This window comes from Pseudophryne corroboree (assembly GCF_028390025.1).
Source record: "Pseudophryne corroboree isolate aPseCor3 chromosome 3 unlocalized genomic scaffold, aPseCor3.hap2 SUPER_3_unloc_9, whole genome shotgun sequence".
In the NCBI taxonomy this organism is placed as follows: domain Eukaryota; kingdom Metazoa; phylum Chordata; class Amphibia; order Anura; family Myobatrachidae; genus Pseudophryne; species Pseudophryne corroboree.
The window spans coordinates 461975-482847 of record NW_026967585.1 but is presented as its reverse complement, the minus strand read 5'-3'; the positions used below and the strand labels follow the sequence as shown (position 1 = coordinate 482847).

At 47.4% G+C, this 20873-nt stretch overlaps 1 protein-coding gene across 1 annotated transcript in view; it reads right to left on the bottom strand.

Annotated features, from left to right (window-relative positions):
* The window catches only part of LOC134984871 (oocyte zinc finger protein XlCOF6-like), a 37733-nt gene that overhangs the window by 14567 nt on the left and 2293 nt on the right, over positions 1 to 20873 (bottom strand). Inside the window, exons 2-4 of the mRNA XM_063950349.1 lie at positions 19284 to 19362; positions 19068 to 19165; positions 18514 to 18913 (exon numbers count right to left, since the gene is read on the bottom strand). Of these exons, the coding sequence (XP_063806419.1) occupies positions 18514 to 18913; positions 19068 to 19165; positions 19284 to 19317 (532 nt within the window). The 5' untranslated portion in view covers positions 19318 to 19362. The remainder of the gene's footprint in view (positions 1 to 18513; positions 18914 to 19067; positions 19166 to 19283; positions 19363 to 20873) is intronic.

The following is a 20873-nucleotide window of genomic DNA, read 5'->3' as shown; positions in this document are numbered from 1 at the left end:
ATATATTAGAATACTCGTACAATATATTCGGTAACAGGTACACTTTTTCTTAAGTAACGCCGTCTGTATAAAGACATGTAGAATACTGAAGTGTCCGTACAGTCACAGTGCTGTATACAGTCAGCTCTACAAGGCAGACCTTGCCCTGCAGTCCCGGAGACCAGCCGCAGCTATGCTCAGAAGATGGCACCCAGCGTCTCAGTCAGGGAGTGAGGAGGAATGTGAGGCAGCACCAGGGCGGGAAAATCTGCTCAGAAATGGCGCCCTGAGCCGGTGGAGGGGCTACAGGTCAAGCACTGACTCCCCTATGCTGGACTTCCACCCTAAGTACTGTGAGTCTTATTAAATGGGGTGTTAGTACACCCAACCTGTACTCAGGCACCCCAGTGGTCTAGTGGGATTCCTGTCCGGAGACAGTGTCCACGCCAACGCCGCGACCGGTCTCCCGCCTAGGGAACACTCTTACCTCCTTCCTGTATCAGCCACGTGAACCAGGAGAGCGTCTGCAACCGTGTGCCTAGAGCCGGAGCGTCTCTGCCGCAAGAACCCGGGAACTGAGTTGCGGGAGTATGTGACGCCACTTGGGAGGTGATGGAGCTGCAGCACTGAATGTCACACTGACATATCAGCGATGCGGCCCTTAAGGTCTTCTTAGAAAGCTTTCCTGGGCTGCCAGTGCAGCCCCCGTTAGGTGACCTGCTGAAGACACCAACTCGAAACTGAGCTCTAGTGCCTGGAGGCGGGGTTTATAGAGGAGGCACCAATGCATCCTGGGACAGCCTTAAACTTTAGCCTGTTGGTGCCTCTGGATCAAGATCCACTCTACACTCCAATGTTTTCCTGTGGAAACCAATGCATCCTGCTGCAGAAAGGTATTAATTTTCTTTGTAAGAGACGTCTTGCACTAAAATATTTAGCTGACCAGAAGGCGGCGGTGGTAGCCATTCAGGAATCACATGTTCCATTGCACTCTCCCCCTCAGTTTACCAATAACTATCCAGCATGCTCTATCTCCTGTGGTGTAGCCATCCTTTCCCATAGATCCTGCCCCTTTCACCTGGAAAGCAAGTGGGTGGATTGCAATGGTAGATATTGGGGTATATGCAATTCACGGCGAATCGTGGCAATTTTTCGCCGTTTTTTAATTCGACTCAATTCGACAGGTGAATTCCGGCAGGTGGCTGCCGGAATTCACCATATTCAATGAAAAACGGATTCGACTGACCCGCGGGCGAAAATCGGCTGATTTGGCGGATTTTGCCGCGATTTTAAAAAACGGGAAAAACCCGGAAAAAAAAATGGCGTGGGGTCCCCCCTCCAAAGCATAACCAGCCTCGGGCTCTTCGAGCTGGTCCTGGTTCTAAAAATGCGGAGAAAAATTGGGCATGGATCCGCCGTATTTTTAAAACCAGCACCGGGCTCTGCGCCTGGTCCTGGTTCCAAAAATACGGGGGACAAAAAGAGTAGGGGTCCCCCGTATTTTTAACACCAGCATCGGGCTCCACTAGCTGGACAGATAATGCCACAGCCGGGGGTCACTTTTATGCCGTGCCCTGCGGCCGTGGCATTAACTACCCAACTAGTCTCCCCTGGCCGGGGTACCCTGGGGGAGTGGGGACCCCTACAATCAAGGGGTTCCCCCCCCAGCCACCCAAGGGCCAGGGGTGAAGCCCGAGGCTGTCCCCCCCCCATCCAATGGGCTGCGGATGGGGGGGCTGATAGCCTTTTGTGATAATAAAAAGATATTGTTTTTTCCAGTAGTACTACAAGTCCCAGCAAGCCTCCCCCGCAAGCTGGTACTTGGAGAACCACAAGTACCAGCATGCAGGAGAAAAACGGGCCCGCTGGTACCTGTAGTACTACTGGAAAAAAAATACCCAAATAAAAACAGTACACAGACACCTTGATAGTAAAACTTTATTACACACTACCGACACACACATACTTACCTATGTTGACACGCCGACTGCCACGGTCTCCGACGATCCGAGGGTACCTGTGAAAAAATTATACTCACCTTCCAGCGTCCAGAGGTACATCCACGTCCAGATATAAATCCACGTACTTGTTAAAAAAACAAACCGAACACCCGCTCCATACCTGACTGAAAGGGGTCCCATGCTTTCACATCAGACCCCTTTCTCCCGAATGCCGGGACATCACGTGACTCCTGTCACTGAAGTCCCTTCAGCCAATCAGGAAGCGCTACTTCCGTGGCGCTCACCTGATTGGCTGTGCGCTGTCTGTGCTGTGACAGCGCATCGCAAAGCCGCTCCATTAGTTTCAATCGTGGGAACTTTGCCGTCAGCGGTGGGGTTACCCGCGGTCAGCCGCTGACCGGCGGGTGACCTCACCGCTAGCCGCTAAGTTCCCACCATTGAATATAATGGACGGGGCTGTGCGGTGCGCTGTCACAGCACAGACAGCGCACAGCCAATCAGGTGAGCGCAACGAAGTTGCGCTTCCTGATTGGCTTTAGAGACCTTTGTGTGACAGCTGTCACTGACAGGTCTCATTCGTGGAAAGGTGTCCCATGTGTCAGCATGGGACCCCTTTCAGTCCGCTGGTCGGGTATTTGCGATTTGTTATTTTGCCAAGTCCGTGGATTTATCTCTGGACCCTGGTTGAGGTTGTCACGATCCGGGTATCTGGACGCCATTACTTACCCTTCAGATGCCTCCTAAGGCGGGCTCAGCGTTCCAGGACCGGATTCCGCTGTTCCTGAGTTTCCACATGCAGAGTGGTCTTTTCATCAGCCGCGGCCTCCGCTGTGCCCGCGTGGTTAAATGTGCATCTATCAGCCTGGCGTCTCCTGTCTCCGGTGGCCGGCGCCGCCATTACTGTTTCCCAGACCACATGGATTACAAACCAAACTTCCCTCCAAGTGTCTGCATGGGCGCAGCCATCTTGGATTCTGTCATCTGATCATTTCCACCAATCTGCTGTCTGTGTTGTTGATTTGCATAATTGCCTAGCCAACCCCTTCCTTGCTGCAGGTATAAGTAAGCTGTACCTGAGCAAGGAAGACGTCAGTGCTTTGGTTGTCAAACCTAGTTCCTGTTTGTCTCTCTTCTATGATTGTCTTCCAGGTTCCAGCTCCTGTCTCAAGACTTCCACCATAGAGACCCGCACCAGCATTCCACCTGCGGTGTAGCCTGACTCTCCAATCCATTGTGGATTCATCTGTTTCCAGCTACAACACTACCTGCTTCCAGCCTCAGCTTCCAGCAGAGTACAGCTTCCCTTAAAGGGCCGGTGTCCTTTCTACACTTTACCACTCTCCACCGGAATTATTATTTCTCCGCTCTCAAGTTCTACATTTCAGTTCACATTTCATCGCTCCCAAAGTTCATTTATTATTTAACTGGTTCCAGCCAGTATCCACTCCGTGCTAACAACAGTCTGGTTCCAGCCAGTATCCACAGCAGCTGTTTTACCTTCAGCAACCCAGCTCTTCCTGGAACACCAGCTGGTACAATCCTGGGTTATCTCCATTGCTACAGCCGGGCCTGGTAAGGACTTTCCATCTAGAAGATCATAAGAACTATCTCACACTACCAGTGCCCTGTGGCTCCTGCCATGCTGTAGTACTCAGGAACTGTATTTATTCTTTGCTGACTTTTACGTTTTCTTTTATTGCTGCTGTGATGCGGAGTTGTCATAATAAACATCATTGACTTTTATCTAAGTTGTCATGGTCACGCCTTCGGGCAGTTATTATTCATGTTACTTACATGTCCAGGGGTCTGATACAACCTCCCAGGTTCCGGTACATCTCAGCCCCTACAACTGAGGCTGCCTCCCGTCAGCTCAGGCCCTCAGTTGTGACAGTAAGCACTGACCTAATGAATCCAGCCGGAGACCAGGATCAAGCGGCCAGGCCGATGCAAGAACTGGCAGCCCGACTAGAACATCAGGAGGCTGCACAGGGCCACATCATCCGCTGTCTCCAGGATCTCTCTACTCGGCTGGATGGGATTCAGACAACTCTCCGTGGATCAGGCGCGCCTGGTGCGTCAACCACAGTGACTCCAGCTATAACCCCACCCACCTTACCCATTTCTGCTCCACGTCTTCATCTTCCAACGCCAGCAAAATTTGACGGATCTCCAAGATTCTGCAGGGGTTTTCTCAACCAGTGTGAGATTCAGTTTGAGCTACAACCTGGCAATTTTCCCAGTGACCGTACAAAAATTGCCTACATTATTTCTCTTCTCAGTGGCTCAGCCCTTGATTGGGCATCACCGTTATGGGAGAGGTCCGACACCCTGCTATCTTCTTACACTGCATTTGTGTCAACATTCAGGCGCATCTTCGACGAGCCAGGCCGGGTAACTTCAGCTTCGTCTGAGATTCTCCGTTTACACCAGGAATCACGTACTGTAGGACAATATCTTATACAGTTCCAGATCCTGGCATCCGAACTGGCATGGAACGACAAGGCCCTGTATGCTGCATTCTGGCATGGTTTATCCGAGCGTATTAAAGATGAGTTAGCTACCAGAGACTTACCCTCCAAGTTAGATGAGCTAATCTCACTTTGTACGAAAGTTGACTTACGTTTCAGAGAGAGAGCAACTGAGCGTGGAAGATCATCTGCTCCAAAATCTTCTACTCCTCCTCCTCGCCAACTGTCACCAACTACAGATGAACCCATGCAAATTGTCCGTTCCCGTTTAACTCCTGCTGAGCGCCGAAGACGTCTCTCCGAGTTTCTCTGTCTGTATTGTGCAGCTCCGTCTCACACCATTAATGCCTGTCCCAAACGTCCGGGAAACTCCAAATCCTAGCTCGCCAAGGAGAGGGCCGGCTAGGAGTAATGATCTCCTCTCCATCTCCTCAAGATTGTAACCTCCCAGTCTCGCTTCAAGTTGCTCAACGTTATCAGAACGTCATTGCCCTCCTGGATTCCGGAGCAGCTGGGAACTTTATTACTGAAGCCTATGTTAAACGGTGGTCCCTACCCACCGAGAGACTTCCTTCGTCCTTTTCCTTAACTGCTGTGGATGGCAGTAAAATTTTTGATACAGTTATTTCTCTAAGGACTCTACCAGTTCGTCTGAGAGTGGGAGTTCTTCATTCCGAACTTATTTCATTTTTAGTGATTCCAAGAGCCACACATCCTGTGGTCCTGGGCCTTCCATGGCTCCGTCTTCACAATCCTACAATTGATTGGACGACTACGCAAATCCTGGCATGGGGTTCCTCCTGTACTAAGACATGTTTGTTTAAAGTGTTGCCTGTCTGTTCTTCCTCCCCCAGGTCGTCTGATGTTCCACCTCCTCCATATCAAGATTTCACGGATGTGTTCAGTAAAGCTTCTGCTGATATCCTTCCTCCTCATAGAGAATGGGACTGCCCGATTGATCTCGTTCCAGGGAAGGTTCCACCTCGAGGCCGAACTTATCCGTTGTCTCTCCCCGAGACACATTCTATGGAGGAATACATTAAAGAGAACCTAGCAAAGGGGTTCATTCGACCTTCTTCTTCTGCAGCCGGCGCAGGCTTCTTTTTTGTAAAGAAGAAAGATGGTGGTCTGCGGCCGTGCATCGACTACAGAGGTTTGAACGACATTACCATCAAGAACCGCTATCCTTTACCCCTGATTACTGAGCTCTTTGACAGAGTTAGCGGAGCTACCATCTTTACAAAGCTGGACCTGAGAGGTGCATACAATCTCATCCGGATCCGTGAGGGTGACGAGTGGAAGACCGCATTTAACACCCGTGACGGACATTATGAGTACCTCGTCATGCCCTTCGGATTGAGCAATGCTCCAGCTGTCTTCCAGCATTTCGTCAATGAGATCTTCAGAGACATTCTATACCGTCATGTCGTGGTCTATCTAGATGATATCCTCATTTTTGCCAACGATTTAGAGGAACATCGTTTCTGGGTAAAGGAGGTTCTGTCCCGTCTCCGTGTCAATCATCTCTACTGCAAATTAGAGAAATGCGTCTTTGAAGTCAAGTCCATTCCGTTTCTAGGGTACATTGTGTCCGGTTCCGGACTAGAGATGGATCCTGAGAAACTACAAGCAATCCAGAATTGGCCGGTACCCTTAACCCTCAAAGGGGTCCAGAGGTTCTTAGGGTTCGCCAATTATTACCGAAAGTTTATACGAGACTTTTCCACCATTGTGGCGCCTATTACTGCTTTCACCAAGAAGGGTGCTAACCCGTCCAAGTGGTCTGAAGAAGCCATGCAAGCTTTTCATCTTTTAAAACAGAGGTTCATCTCTGCACCTGTCCTGAAACAGCCTGACATCGACTCTCCTTTCATCTTAGAGGTGGATGCCTCCTCCGTTGGAGTAGGAGCGGTGTTATCTCAGAGGGCTAAAGATGGTCATTTACATCCTTGCAGTTTCTTCTCACGGAAGTTCTCCCCAGCGGAGCGCAACTATGCCATTGGCGACCAGGAGTTGCTAGCCATCAAGCTCGCTCTAGAGGAGTGGAGATATCTGTTGGAGGGAGCTTCTCATTCAATCACCATCCTTACAGACCACAAGAACCTTCTATATCTAAAAGGCGCACAATGTCTCAACCCTCGTCAGGCCAGATGGGCACTTTTCTTTTCCAGGTTCGACTTTAAACTCCAGTTCTGTCCGGGCTCTCAGAATCGCAAGGCCGATGCCCTTTCCCGCTCATGGGAGCAAGAAAATGAGTCAGAGTCTTCAGACAAGCATCCTATTATAAATCCGTTGGCATTCTCCACGGTAGGGATGGACTCTACGCCCCCATCAGGGAAAAGTTTTGTGAAGCCGACACTAAGGAAGAAGCTCATGCATTGGGCCCATGCTTCCCGTTTTGCCGGACATACAGGTATCCAAAAAACCCTGGAGTTTATCTCTAGGTCCTATTGGTGGCCAACTCTGAAAAAGGACGTTTTGGAGTTTATTGCATCTTGCCCAAAGTGTGCTCAACATAAAGTATCCCGCCAGTCGCCTGCGGGGCAACTGGTTCCACTATCTGTTCCCCGTCGACCATGGACCCATTTGTCGATGGATTTTATTACAGATTTGCCCATGTGCAACAAGTTCAATACCATCTGGGTGGTAGTTGACCGGTTCACCAAGATGGCACACTTCATTCCTCTCACCGGTCTTCCGTCAGCTTCCAAGTTGGCTCAAGTATTCATACAAGAGATCTTCCGACTCCACGGTCTTCCAGAAGAAATTATCTCAGATCGAGGAGTTCAATTCACAGCCAAATTCTGGCGAAGTTTATGTCAAGTCCTCCAAGTCAAGTTAAAGTTTTCCACGGCTTACCATCCTCAGACCAATGGTCAAACTGAGAGGGTGAATCAGGACTTGGAGGCCTTCCTCCGCATCTATGTGTCCTCCTCTCAAGATGACTGGGTTCAATTACTTCCCTGGGCCGAGTTCTGTCATAACAACCAGTATCATTCTTCATCTTCCTCAACACCATTCTTCACCAACTTTGGATTCCACCCTAAAGTCCCTGAGTTCCAACCGCTTCCAGCAACTTCTGTTCCCGCAGTGGATATCACCTTGCATCAGTTTGCCAATATCTGGAAGAGCGTACGATCAGCTCTACTCAAGGCATCATTCAGGTACAAGAAGTTTGCGGATAAGAAGCGTCGAGCAGTTCCTGCTCTCAAGGTGGGTGATCGGGTATGGTTATCCACGAAGAATTTGAGGTTAAGAGTTCCCAGTATGAAGTTTGCACCTCGCTACATCGGTCCTTTTAAAATTGATCAAGTCATCAATCCTGTTGCTTACAGACTCCAGTTACCTCCCTTCTTAAAAATACCCAGGACATTCCATATTTCCCTGTTGAAACCGCTAATCTTGAATCGGTTTCATTCCTCACTTCCACCAACTCCGAAAGTCCAAACTCAACGAGGCGTTGAGTATGAAGTGGCCAAGATCCTGGACTCACGTCACCGTTACGGTCAACTTCAGTATCTCATTGACTGGAAGGGCTATGGTCCTGAAGAACGCTCTTGGACCAATGCCTCTGACGTCCATGCTCCTGCCTTGGTCCGAAATTTCCACGCAAAGTTTCCTTTAAAGCCTAAGAAGTGTCCTGGGGCCACTCCTAAAGGGGGGGGTGCTGTCACGATCCGGGTATCTGGACGCCATTACTTACCCTTCAGATGCCTCCTAAGGCGGGCTCAGCGTTCCTGGACCGGATTCCGCTGTTCCTGAGTTTCCACATGCAGAGTGGTCTTTTCATCAGCCGCGGCCTCCGCTGTGCCCGCGTGGTTAAATGTGCATCTATCAGCCTGGCGTCTCCTGTCTCCGGTGGCCGGCGCCGCCATTACTGTTTCCCAGACCACATGGATTACAAACCAAACTTCCCTCCAAGTGTCTGCATGGGCGCAGCCATCTTGGATTCTGTCATCTGATCATTTCCACCAATCTGCTGTCTGTGTTGTTGATTTGCATAATTGCCTAGCCAACCCCTTCCTTGCTGCAGGTATAAGTAAGCTGTACCTGAGCAAGGAAGACGTCAGTGCTTTGGTTGTCAAACCTAGTTCCTGTTTGTCTCTCTTCTATGATTGTCTTCCAGGTTCCAGCTCCTGTCTCAAGACTTCCACCATAGAGACCCGCACCAGCATTCCACCTGCGGTGTAGCCTGACTCTCCAATCCATTGTGGATTCATCTGTTTCCAGCTACAACACTACCTGCTTCCAGCCTCAGCTTCCAGCAGAGTACAGCTTCCCTTAAAGGGCCGGTGTCCTTTCTACACTTTACCACTCTCCACCGGAATTATTATTTCTCCGCTCTCAAGTTCTACATTTCAGTTCACATTTCATCGCTCCCAAAGTTCATTTATTATTTAACTGGTTCCAGCCAGTATCCACTCCGTGCTAACAACAGTCTGGTTCCAGCCAGTATCCACAGCAGCTGTTTTACCTTCAGCAACCCAGCTCTTCCTGGAACACCAGCTGGTACAATCCTGGGTTATCTCCATTGCTACAGCCGGGCCTGGTAAGGACTTTCCATCTAGAAGATCATAAGAACTATCTCACACTACCAGTGCCCTGTGGCTCCTGCCATGCTGTAGTACTCAGGAACTGTATTTATTCTTTGCTGACTTTTACGTTTTCTTTTATTGCTGCTGTGATGCGGAGTTGTCATAATAAACATCATTGACTTTTATCTAAGTTGTCATGGTCACGCCTTCGGGCAGTTATTATTCATGTTACTTACATGTCCAGGGGTCTGATACAACCTCCCAGGTTCCGGTACATCTCAGCCCCTACAACTGAGGCTGCCTCCCGTCAGCTCAGGCCCTCAGTTGTGACAGAGGTGAGTATATTGAACTTTTCTTTTCAGGTATCTGTGGATTCTACATGGAGAAGAGGACCGATGTCGGCGTGTGAACATAGGTAAGTATGTGTGTGTCGACGTATGAAATAAAGTTTTACTGTCATGGTGTGTGTGTCCTGTTTTTATTTGGGTATTTTTTTCCCAGTAGTACTACAGGTACCAGCGGGCCCGTTTTTCTCCTGCATGCTGGTACTTGTGGTTCTCCAAGTACCAGCTTGCGGGGGAGGCTTGCTGGGACTTGTAGTACTGCTGGAAAAAACAATATTCTTTTCATTATCACAAAAGGCCATCAGCCCCCCCATCCGCAGCCCATTGGATGGGGGGGTACAGCCTCGGGCTTCACCCCTGGCCCTTGGGTGGCTGGGGGGGACCTCTTGATTGAAGGGGTCCCCACTCCCCCTGGGTACCCCGGCCAGGGGTGACTAGTTGGATATTTAATGCCACGGCCGCAGGGCACGGCATAAAAGTGACCCCCGGCTGTGGCATTATCTGTCCAGCTAGTGGAGCCCGATGCTGGTGTGAAAAATACGGGGGACCCCTGCTCGTTTTGTCACCCGTATTTTTGGCACCAGCACCAGGCGCAGAGCCCGGTGCTGGTTTTAAAAATACGGGGGATCCCCTGTCAATTTTCCCCCCGCATTTTTAGAACCAGGACCAGCTTGAAGAGCCCGAGGCTGGTTATGCTTTGGAGGGGGGACCCCACGCCATTTTTTTTAAGGATTTTACCGTTCCAGCAATAAAAAAAAATTATAAAAAAATTATATTTAAAAAAATATATAAATAATATTTGTGCCTCCAAAAAAAAAAAAAAAGTACCTAATCCCTTCTAATATAAATAGATATGCTATTCCTAAAAAAAAAAACACCAAAAAAAAACATGTTTAAATTTTTTTTTATTGTTTTCACCCTCCAAAGTGTGGCGGATTGAAAATGACGAATTTGCTGTCTAAAAGCACTGCTGTCGAATTTCCAAACTTGAACTGAATATGCTTTGGTCGAATTGCAGCACTTGTATCATTGCAGAAAAGTCGAATTTGCAAAAATTCGAATTTCAAAAAGTCGAATTTTGAAAGTCCGTTTTTTGGTCGGAAAGCACTGAATTGCATAGGTGAATTTTTTTTTTTGGACGAAAATTACCCGAAATTCGACAATTTCGGGAATTCCACCGCAATTGCATATACCCCAATGGATTCTAGTTGGGAAGATTCATTATAAATATGTCCCCCTTACTTCTCTCTATGCCCCTCATGCCAGACAGCCCCAATTTCTTAAATATTTTTTTTCAAAAGCTACAAGAAATTGCACTTATGGGAGATTCTACTCTTTCTCCAGACCCTCATCTTGATAGATCCTCCACTACTGATGAACAGACCAGTAATGCCGCCCGTTCCTCAGCTTCCTCATAGCTCCCTTTATTAGGTGTGCATGATTATACTTATTACTCTGCTGTACACAGGTCATATTAGAGAATAGACCTTCTTCTAGGTCGTTACAATTGATCCCTTACATTGATATATTTCTGTATGGGGTGATATTTGTAACTATTTTTTAGATGCCATTTTGTTCATGTATAACTCCATTTTGTATATGTATGACCTCATTGCTCTATATATGTACATTTTATTAGGATTAGTGCTTTAGACACCAGTTAGAAATATATATCTCTCACCTTTGACCTAGTGTGAAGGACATAGTGAGTGGGAAGAATATACACAGCTTTTAGGCTGGCTGATTATAATAGATATATCTTCCTATTATCAGTATCTCAGATGGAAACTGTCTAGTAAGATGTTTGGGGTATTGTATTCATAAGTAGGTGAAAGGGGACAGTTGTCCAGGATAAGATAAATTACGTTATACTGAATGACTACTGCACCCAGCATCACAGACCCTGAGTGTAATATCTGGTAAGACAATGTTAGTGTATCCTTGCAGAGAGAAAGCCTAGAGACTTACACATAGCAGGTTAGTTCCGAGTGAAGCTAGTTCTGTCTGCAGCGGATACAGATTTCTATAAACCCACCTCAGTTTAATAAATTCAGACAGAGTTATTAAAGAGGGATCCTGAATGCGACTGAACTATATTGTTTAAACTACGTAATTGATGATCATCATCTGGGACAGATCATGAAACATCTGAGATAAGAGCTGAATATTCTAATTTGTTCTTGCTATTACTGTAACTGAGTGTAACTTGTTATTTGCAGGTTCTCATTGTTGTAACTTAGAGAAATAAATGCTTATCCTTTATAATATGTCCTGTATCAGTCTCCATATTTATCACATTGTATCCCAGAACCTGGTCACTTGAATTATTCTACCGACAACAATTTCATGGTCTGATCACACCCCTCTGATAGGGTCCTGGTCGCCTTTTCCCGCTACTCCTCCTTTACCACCTTGGAGATTGCAGGATTATATAGTAATGGATGCTGAAGGCACCAGAAGTTTGCAAGAGGCCCTGTCCTCCTACTTAGACGTGAACGCTCCTGAAGATACTTCCATTAGGAACCATTGGTGTGCCCTTAAGGCCATGGATCAGAAGCCAGAGAAGGCCGTCATCCAAGTGCCAGGGGACAGGTAATCAGCAGGGAATGTGCAGGATTCTGAATGCTGGCTCCCATACACAAGCTCAATAAATGTATTATATACCTAAGGTGACGGTAGCAAGACTCAGATGCTGCCAACTCAGTCACAGGAGCCGTTCATTAGCCAATTCCCTGAGGCCGGCTGTTACAGGAGCATGTGGATACATGACAGGGGCTGCACCAGATATTTCCTAAGCATTGTGTCACGTGGCATGAGGAGCCCCGAGCCTGTGCCCCAGCAAGCAGCCGCACCATGCCACAAATAATACACATTCATAGCGTACATAATATAGCATGTAATATATGTAGTTATAGTAGACTTACCATCAATAACTCTATTACACTTAAGTCCACAGTAACCACAGGATATACATTGGGATATGAGGTAGCATCAGAGGATTGGCACCAACGATCAAAAGCTTTCGACCTCCGAGAATGCAATGAGCCAGTCTTCTATATCCCCACCTCCTGGTTCAGGCAATTCAGTTATTTTCCAAAGCTCAAGGCAAGAGCATCATAGAGAGCCCTAACGAGGCGAGAAGAAGAACACACATGCACACCCTTCCGTACAAGAAGGAAGAGGTTAGTAGGTGTAAGAATCATTAAATCAGGTGCGTCAGGTTGGAATCCATGTGAATAATGTGGACTTAGGAGAAATAGTTATCGATGGTAACTCTACCATAGTTACGTATTTCTCCAGCAGGGTCCACAGTAGTATCCACAGGATATACATTGGAATTTCCCAAAGCAAATTTAGTGGAGGGGACGCTCCTGATTGGACAGGAAAATCCTTCGCCCCAAATGAGAGGCAAAGGTATCAAAGGCATAATGCCTAATGAATATGTCAATGGAAGACCATGTGGCTGCCTTACATATCAGTTCAGCTGAGGCACCATGGCATGCTGCCGAAGATGGACCTACTATACAAGTAGAATGAGACATTAGCTGGAATATAGGGAGATCAGCACGAGAGTAACCTTCCGAGATAGTATTTTGAAGCCACCTCGCCAGTGTTTGCTTGTCTGCAGACAATCCCCTCTTGTGGAATCCATAGAGCACAAAGAGAGTTGGATATATTCTTGCCACACACAGTAATAAATAGAAGCAGAAGATGGTTTCCTTGTTCTAAGCATTGTTTAAATTACCTATTGAGAAAATCCTCTAGCTTTAAGGATGGACGTCTCAAGAACCACACTGTCAAAGACAGAAAATCCCAATGCCTGTGACAACAAGGACCCTGCAACAGTAGATCTGGACATTGATGCAGTAGCCACGGAGTGTCCACTGATAGCCTCTGTATATCTGTGTTCCAGTGTCTTCTGGGCCATGCCGGAGCTATTAAAATCCTGGTGCCCTTTCCTTGTTTGGCCTTCCGAATCCCCCCGGGTATCAAGGCGATTGGTGGAAACACATAGCTAGCTGAAAGTCCCATCTTACAGAGCATCCATGAAGATCACTTTGGGATCCTTTGTTCTTGACCCATATGCGGGTACTTTGAAATTCTGCCGAGAGGCCTTGAGGCAGCCCCCACTTGTCTACCAGACTCTGGAAGACCTCGGGGTGTAAAGCCTATTCACTTGCATGAATGGCGTGTCGACTAAGAAAATCCGCTTCCCAGTTTATGACGCCTGGAACAAATACTGCGTACAACGCTGGATGATGAAGTTCTGCCCTTCTTAATGTGTGGCTTAACGCCTTCATTGCCTTTTGACTGCGCGTTCCTCCTGGATGATTGAGGTACGCTACTGCTGAAGCATTATCCGAACAAATTAGAACCGGTTTCCCCTGAAGGAAGTCCTTTGCCTGAGTGAGTGCCTTATATACGGCCCAAAGTTCCAATATATTTATCGGCAGGCAACTTTCTTCCTTGATCCACAGCCCCTGGAAGCTACCTTTTTACGACACTGCTCCCCAGCCCTGAAAACTTGCATCCGTAATCAGCACCTCCCAATCTGAGATCCAATAGGGTCTCCCTTTGGTCAGATGGGACACCAGGCTAATGACTTCCGTACTTCCAGAGGAAGGATCATAGTTTGAGTTTTTATTGTCTGATGTAACCCATTTCATTTGGAAAGGATCAGACATTTAGGAGGACTTGAATGGAATTGAGCATACTCCACCATGTTGAATGTCGACACCATTGATCCCTTCACACACATAGCTGCATAAATTAATACCCTTTGACTTTGTAGCAGGATCCTGAATCCTCAACTGTATTGTAGATATTTTGTTCAGAGGTAAAAACACTCTCTGAAGACTGAAATCCAATACAGCCCCCTAAGTGCATCATCTGTTGTGACGGACCCAGGGACGACTTTCCCCAATTTTTGAGCCGTGCCTCTGTAAACAAGCTATTGTCTGTTGCAGATGACACTGAAGCAATTTCTGAGATTGTGCAAGAATTAATAAGTCGTGGAGGTATGGAAAAATCCTTATCCCCTGTCAACGGAGATAAGCCGCCATTACCACCATATTTTTGGTGAACACTTTTGGAGCTGTGGCCATTCCACATGGTAGGGCCTGAAACTGAAAGTGTTACTCGAGGATGGTAAACCTGAGATAGCACTGATGGGACAGTGCTATAGGAACATGCAGGTAAGCATCCTGGATATCCAAGGATACCATAAAAGCCTCCAGCTCCTTGGCCAAAATAATGGAACGTAAAGTCTCCATATGAAATTGAGGCACCCAAATGTACTTGTTCAGAACTTTGAGATTGAGTATAGGCTGGAACGACCCATTTGGTTTCTGAACTAGAAACAGGTTGGAATAGAAACCTTGTCCTTGTTGCGCAGGAGGAACTGGAATTATCACTCCTGATTGAAGCAACCTCTGAACTGCCTCTTGTAAGGCCCTGGCCTTTGTTTCTACTGCAGATAGGCTGGTACAAAAAAACCTTTGTGGAGGGTGCTTCTTGAAGGCAAACGCATAACTGTGAGATACCGCTTCTTCCACCCAGGCATCTGTGGTGGACTGCTGCTAGATCTGTGCAAAATGAAGAAGTCGGCCTCCCACCCTGGGGTCCTCCAGGTGGAGGCCCGCACCATCAGCCTGATGGCTTATCTTCTGGTTTGGAGGCAGGCCTTCTGGTAAGCCCAGTGCTTTTTAGTCTTTCCAGACTTGTCTGATTGGGACTGTTTGCCGTAAACTTTTCCTTTCGCTTTTCCTTGGGTCCGAAAGAACCGAAAAGCTGAAAAATTAGGTTTAGACTGGTAAGTAGAAGGAAACTTCGCTTTCTTAGAGTCTGCTTCTGACTCCAATATACTGTAATTCTTTACCAAAAAGAATATCTCCAGTAAAGGGCAAAGACTCTAGAAACTCCTTGGACTCTGAGTCAGACTTCCATGTACGTAGCCAAACCGACATGTGAGCGGCTACTGCTGAGGCTTATGCTTGAGAGGCAATAGTACCCATGTCCAAGGCTGCTTCTTCCATAAACATAGCCGCCTGTTTAATATGTGCAAAATGGGATTTTTGCTCTCTAGATGCCAATGCCCAGCGGCCATTGCTTTTGCCATCCAGGCTGAAGCCATGGCTGGTCTCACAATTGCCCCAGACAAGGAGAAAATGGTTTTTAAAAAAACATCTATTTTTCTATCCGTAACATCATTTCATGATGTTGAAGGCAGAAGTAATGTATATTTTCACACTAATCGAATGACGTGCGTATCTATTTTGGGAGCCACCTCCCTTTTTAAACAGTCCCCAGCTGGAAGAGGATAATGGGAATTCCATTTCTTTGGAATTCTAAACTTCTTACTGGGTGTTACCCAAGCCTCTTGCATAATCTCCGTCAGCTGTTCTGACGCCAGAAATTCAGTTCTGACTGTTTTGGGATGTTTAAACACAGGAGCATTGGATTTTAACAAAGGCTCTGCTGCCTCCTATAAGGATAGAATGGCTTTCATAGAACTAATTAGCTCAGGTATAACCACTGAGCTGGGACCTTCATCCTCGTCTCTGTATGCAGACCCAGAATGTGAGGAATCCTCATCCTCCCAAGTGTCTCCTTCTGAAACATGTGTAGACTGTGAGGATGTTGTTTCATGTCTGTGTGATTTATTTTCCACAGGCCTTTCAGCCTGTTTTTCTTGTAAGGGTTAACAGGGTAACCTATCCCTAGTATAGGAGCTGGCATTATCCACTCAGCTATATTGTATAATGTCTGTGCAAAAGAAGCCCACGGGGGTTCAACTTGAACCTGTGCCTGCCTTGGATTATTCAGGAGGCTTTGGTGAAAGCTAAAACAATTGGTTAAAAAGACTCAGGGTGGGACTACCCCCTGTTGAACTGTATGTTGGTTTGAGATAAAAAGATGAGGCCTATGAGCTTCAGAGGTGGATTAGACCATTTTCACTCTGCTGTAAACAACTTGCTGTATTGCAGTTGCCGGTAGCAATAGGGAACAGTCTTTTTTAAGACTGGGTAAATAAAACATCTTCTGCCTCAAGACGACTGCTTCATCTTGTGACTTGCAGGGCTAAGCGAAACTTAGCTCCGTTTTTCGGCTCTCCAGGGTACACCCAGCATCTCCAAGCTCCGCCTTCCACCTGCTACCGTGCCGTGCTTGGTCAAGCAACTATTGGAGATTCGTCAATACCACACAGGGGTGGTAAGACAGCGTGTTGACGCATACAGAGCAGAGCAGTGGTTCCAGACCCCACTAAATAGGAGTCTGGTGGTGGCTGCATAGAATCCGCCCACTGCGTAGTGGGTGGAATCAGTAACAGGCGGTTACTGACGGTAAGCGGGAATCCCCTATTTGGCCAGGTCCCGTGTGACCTAAACTCCATTCTGTGACTGGGGCCGGGACGCAAGGCGGTGAGGGCTTTCGTAAGCACCGTCCGATCACAATGGTAAACAAATCACACACCTGTACGGTGTTAACTACACAATTTGTGACTGAAATCACTTTAACAAGCTATAAAGTGACATACGATCTGATACTTCCCTGCTTTGCACCAGCATTGAGGATTGAAATATACCAAAAAACTGACAGAAATAGTAAAGTCCGCAATCACACTAGCAATCAGTCACAGGTTATTAATTAGTATTATAAGCAATATGATCACATAATCAACTACAGATACATTTCAAGTATGTAGGAGAAACATATTACTGCATTTCCTTGTATAGGATATTTAACGTATTCAGTCGCAAAGTGAATGAAACAGCAGTAATAGTTTACAGACTCATATGCATCAGGCACTTATCTAACTCCTCGTACCCAATGGTACGCTGAGGGGATCCAGACGCAAATAGTGTACACCAATGCTCAGTGAACGCAACAGTGAACACATATGCTCCAGTCACACAGCCGCCTATACTGCGACCGGGTCCTTTTAGATACACAGCGTCTCAGACGGAAGCGGGAAATCAGTTCATGAGGGGAAACTCAGAGGAAACTGGTCATGAAGCGGGGGGAGGGGTGACCAGGGGAGCGTCTTACTCCCCACTGCTGACATCAACCCCAGGGAACGGCCTCACACTAATCCCTGGAGCCTATGATCCCTGGGGCCTAGTGCTGGTGCACCCGAGGTGGCAGCCGCATCAGCGACTGTTCAGTAGTCCCCACCCCGAGAACAGTGCGGCTGTGTCTCGCATCTCCCCCACTAAGCAGAACTGACGCCTGACCTTCTTCCCATTCTCCGGCCGCAGCCTGGTAACGTCAGCTGGACTTGCTAGTACATCCTACACAGGTGCCCGCTGAAACAGCACTGAACACGTGCGTAAGCGTTGTCGTGACCGGGCGGGAAGTTGTTGGAGCGACTCATTCTAAGGTGGCGTGTAAGACGCTTTTTAGAAAACTCGCTCAAAAAAGTTAAGACTACAAAAATAAATTTAATAACGAGCTTAGGGATTCCAAAATCAGCAGTCCAAAGATCGTGGTCCAGCTCCTGCCGCACCAACAAAAAAACTGAATTCCCTGAGCCAGGAGGCGGGATATAGGAGACTGGCCTGTTGCATTCTGGGAGGCCGAAACCTTTTGATCATTACTGCCAATCCGCTGACGATACCTCATATCCCAATGTATATCCTGTGGATACTACTGTGAACCCTGCAGGTGAAAACATAGGTACCACACAGTGACATGATGTGAGGGGGAGAGCAGGAGAATAATAGGGACTGATGGGTCCTGATGTATGAGATACACCAGAGATTGTCGGGAGGAGACTGGTCAGATCTCTGGGCTGGTACCACACAGTGACATGATGTGAGGGGAAGAGAAGGAGAATAATAGAGGCTGATGGCTCCTGATGTATGAGATACACCAGAGAGTGTGGGGAGGAAACTGGTCAGATCTCTGGGCTGGTAACACACAGTGACATGATGTGAAGAGGAGAACAGAAGTATGATAGGTGCTGATGGCTCCTGATGTATGAGATACACCAGAGAGTGTGGGGAGGAGACTGGTCAGATCTCTGGGATGGTAACACACAGTGACATGATGTGAGGGGGCGAGCAGGAGTATAATAGGGGCTGATGGCTCCAGACTCCCCCACTGGGAAAATACATATTCCTCATTAGTTTGTACTGACAGAGGAGGGTGTAGTATAAGAGATTGCTGTAGTGACTGAGCAAGGAGAATATGTGACTCTTTTCTGTAATAAGTGTTTATTACTCACCTGTGCTGATATCTGTAGGGATCTCCTCTTCCTTACACTGCTGATCACCCCTCACATACGTCTCTTCTTCTCCCTCTATACTTTCTGCCTTTATATCAGTCACATACGTCTCTTCTTCTCCCTCTATATCTTCTGCCTTTATATCAGTCACATACGTCTCTTCTTCTCCCTCTATATCTTCTGCCTTTATATCAGTCACATACGTCTCTTCTTCTCCCTCTATATCTTCTGCCTTTATATCAGTCACATACGTCTCTTCTTCTCCCTCTATATCTTCTGTCTTCATATAAGTCACATACGTCTCTTCTTCTCCCTCTGTATCTTCTACCTTAATATCAGTCACATACGTTTCTTCTTCTTCCTCTATATCTTCTGCCTTTATACGAGAAAGACGTTCTACCTAAATAACCCAAAAAATACAATGACATTTGCATACTGTTTGATTAAACTGAGGTGAAACAGTATAATATCAGTGTATAAGACACACAAATCCTCTACAGATCATATAGTGACAGTCACTTAGGTTTATTGGGGAGAACCTATAGCCCACCTACCTGATCCTCCTGTGGGATCCTGTGATTCTCCTCTGTACAATCCTGGGAATACAGAGGACGGGGACATCTCTCTGGGGTATCTCTGTTACTGGGCCCATCTGTAGGAGACACACAGTGACTGAGTACAATGTATATATGTGATTATCAGATGATGTGTGTATATAGGGGCCCCCATACCTGCTCTTCCCTGTACAATACATGACAGTCTTCTCTTACCCAGTGATGTGAGGGGCCGGTGATTCTCCATCATCACGTCCTCATACAGACCCCTGTGTTCCTCTATATACTCCTCCTCCTGCATGGAGACATAGACAGTGACATCCTGACACCTTATAGCAGGGCTGGCCAACCGGTCCTCGAGATCTACCAACAGTTCATGTTTTCCAGGCCTCCTGGAGATCTGTAGAATTGTCAGTTAGGAATGAATTCAGCACATCTTAATTAGTAATGACTACACCTGTGCACCAGCTAGGTGGTCTGGAAAATGTGAACTGTTGGTAGATCTCGAGGACTAGTTTGGCCAGCTCTGTCTTATAGGAACCTGACACACACAGTGATACAGTCATCACCCAGACACATCCCCTGGTGTTACTGTATTATGTCCCATTCCCAGCAGTCACCTCTCCAGTCATCACCCAGACACATATCCTGGTGTTACTGTACTCCCAAGTCTCCTCAGACCCCAGTCATGTCCCTGTATTATTACTATAGATAGAAGTGACGTTATTGTGACGCTCCCAGATCCTCACCTCCCGAGTCATGTCCCTGTATTATTACTATAGATATAAGTGATGTCACTGTGACGCTCCCAGAGCCCTCACCTCCCCAGTTATGTCCCTGCATTATTACTATAGATAGAAGTGACGTTATTGTGACGCTCCCAGATCCCCTCACCTCCCCAGTCATGTCCCTGTATTATTACTGTAGTACTCTAGTGATTTGAAGGCCTTGGGACACTATGAGGGGGCAAATCAATTAATGAATGTGTAGATCTATAAGGTAATAGAGATGCTGCCAACTGATGTATACCATATATGTGATAATAACTTGGATCTTTCTAGTGATCCAATAATGTATAGTGTTTATGCATGTTATTATTCTGTGCCTGCTGAAGGTGAGGGGACTCTGGTAAGCGCGCAGTGCGCGGGGGAGATCATGGAGAAGCTTCCAGAGGTCCCGTGTGCTGAGAGAGGTGGCTGAGCGCGTGTAGTGGCGGTTTTGTTGGTGGGCTGACTAAGGGGAGAGAAAAAGGCTGGCAGCTGAGACGAGGGAGCTTACAGGAAGGCGGTTCCCTGCGAGTGAGAGAGCCCCTGTGGGGGAAAGGAATTGGATGTCTTCCGCTGTGGGTGAGAAGCGCTGTGTTAATTTCCCCTGGTGGACGCCGAGCAGGGACGTCCCGTTGCCTGGTTGTCACCGAGAGTGCTGGGAGGCGGAGCGCTGGCGGGGCAGGCTAGTACATGGAAGGAGATCGCAGTTCGGGCAGCAGCTACCAGGAGTCCAGCAGTAGCAGACAGTTCACCCCCCCCCTCCCCCTGAGGCAGAGCTGTGCCCCTCATCCCATCCAACCCACAGGAAGAGCCCGGTTGCTGGTGGAGGCGGAGTCGGGGGGAGGTCCAGACCGGGCACACTATCACTGTAAGTGCAGGATGCCCCCATATAAATCCTGCTAATCTGCATACTTCCCTATCATCCTTTAACTATTAAAGTACCAGTCCCCAGCACAGTAGCACAGGGACCAGCAGCATCGGTGGATCTGAGGAGTATAAATATCACCTCTAGAGACTCCATATCCATTAGATAATGACC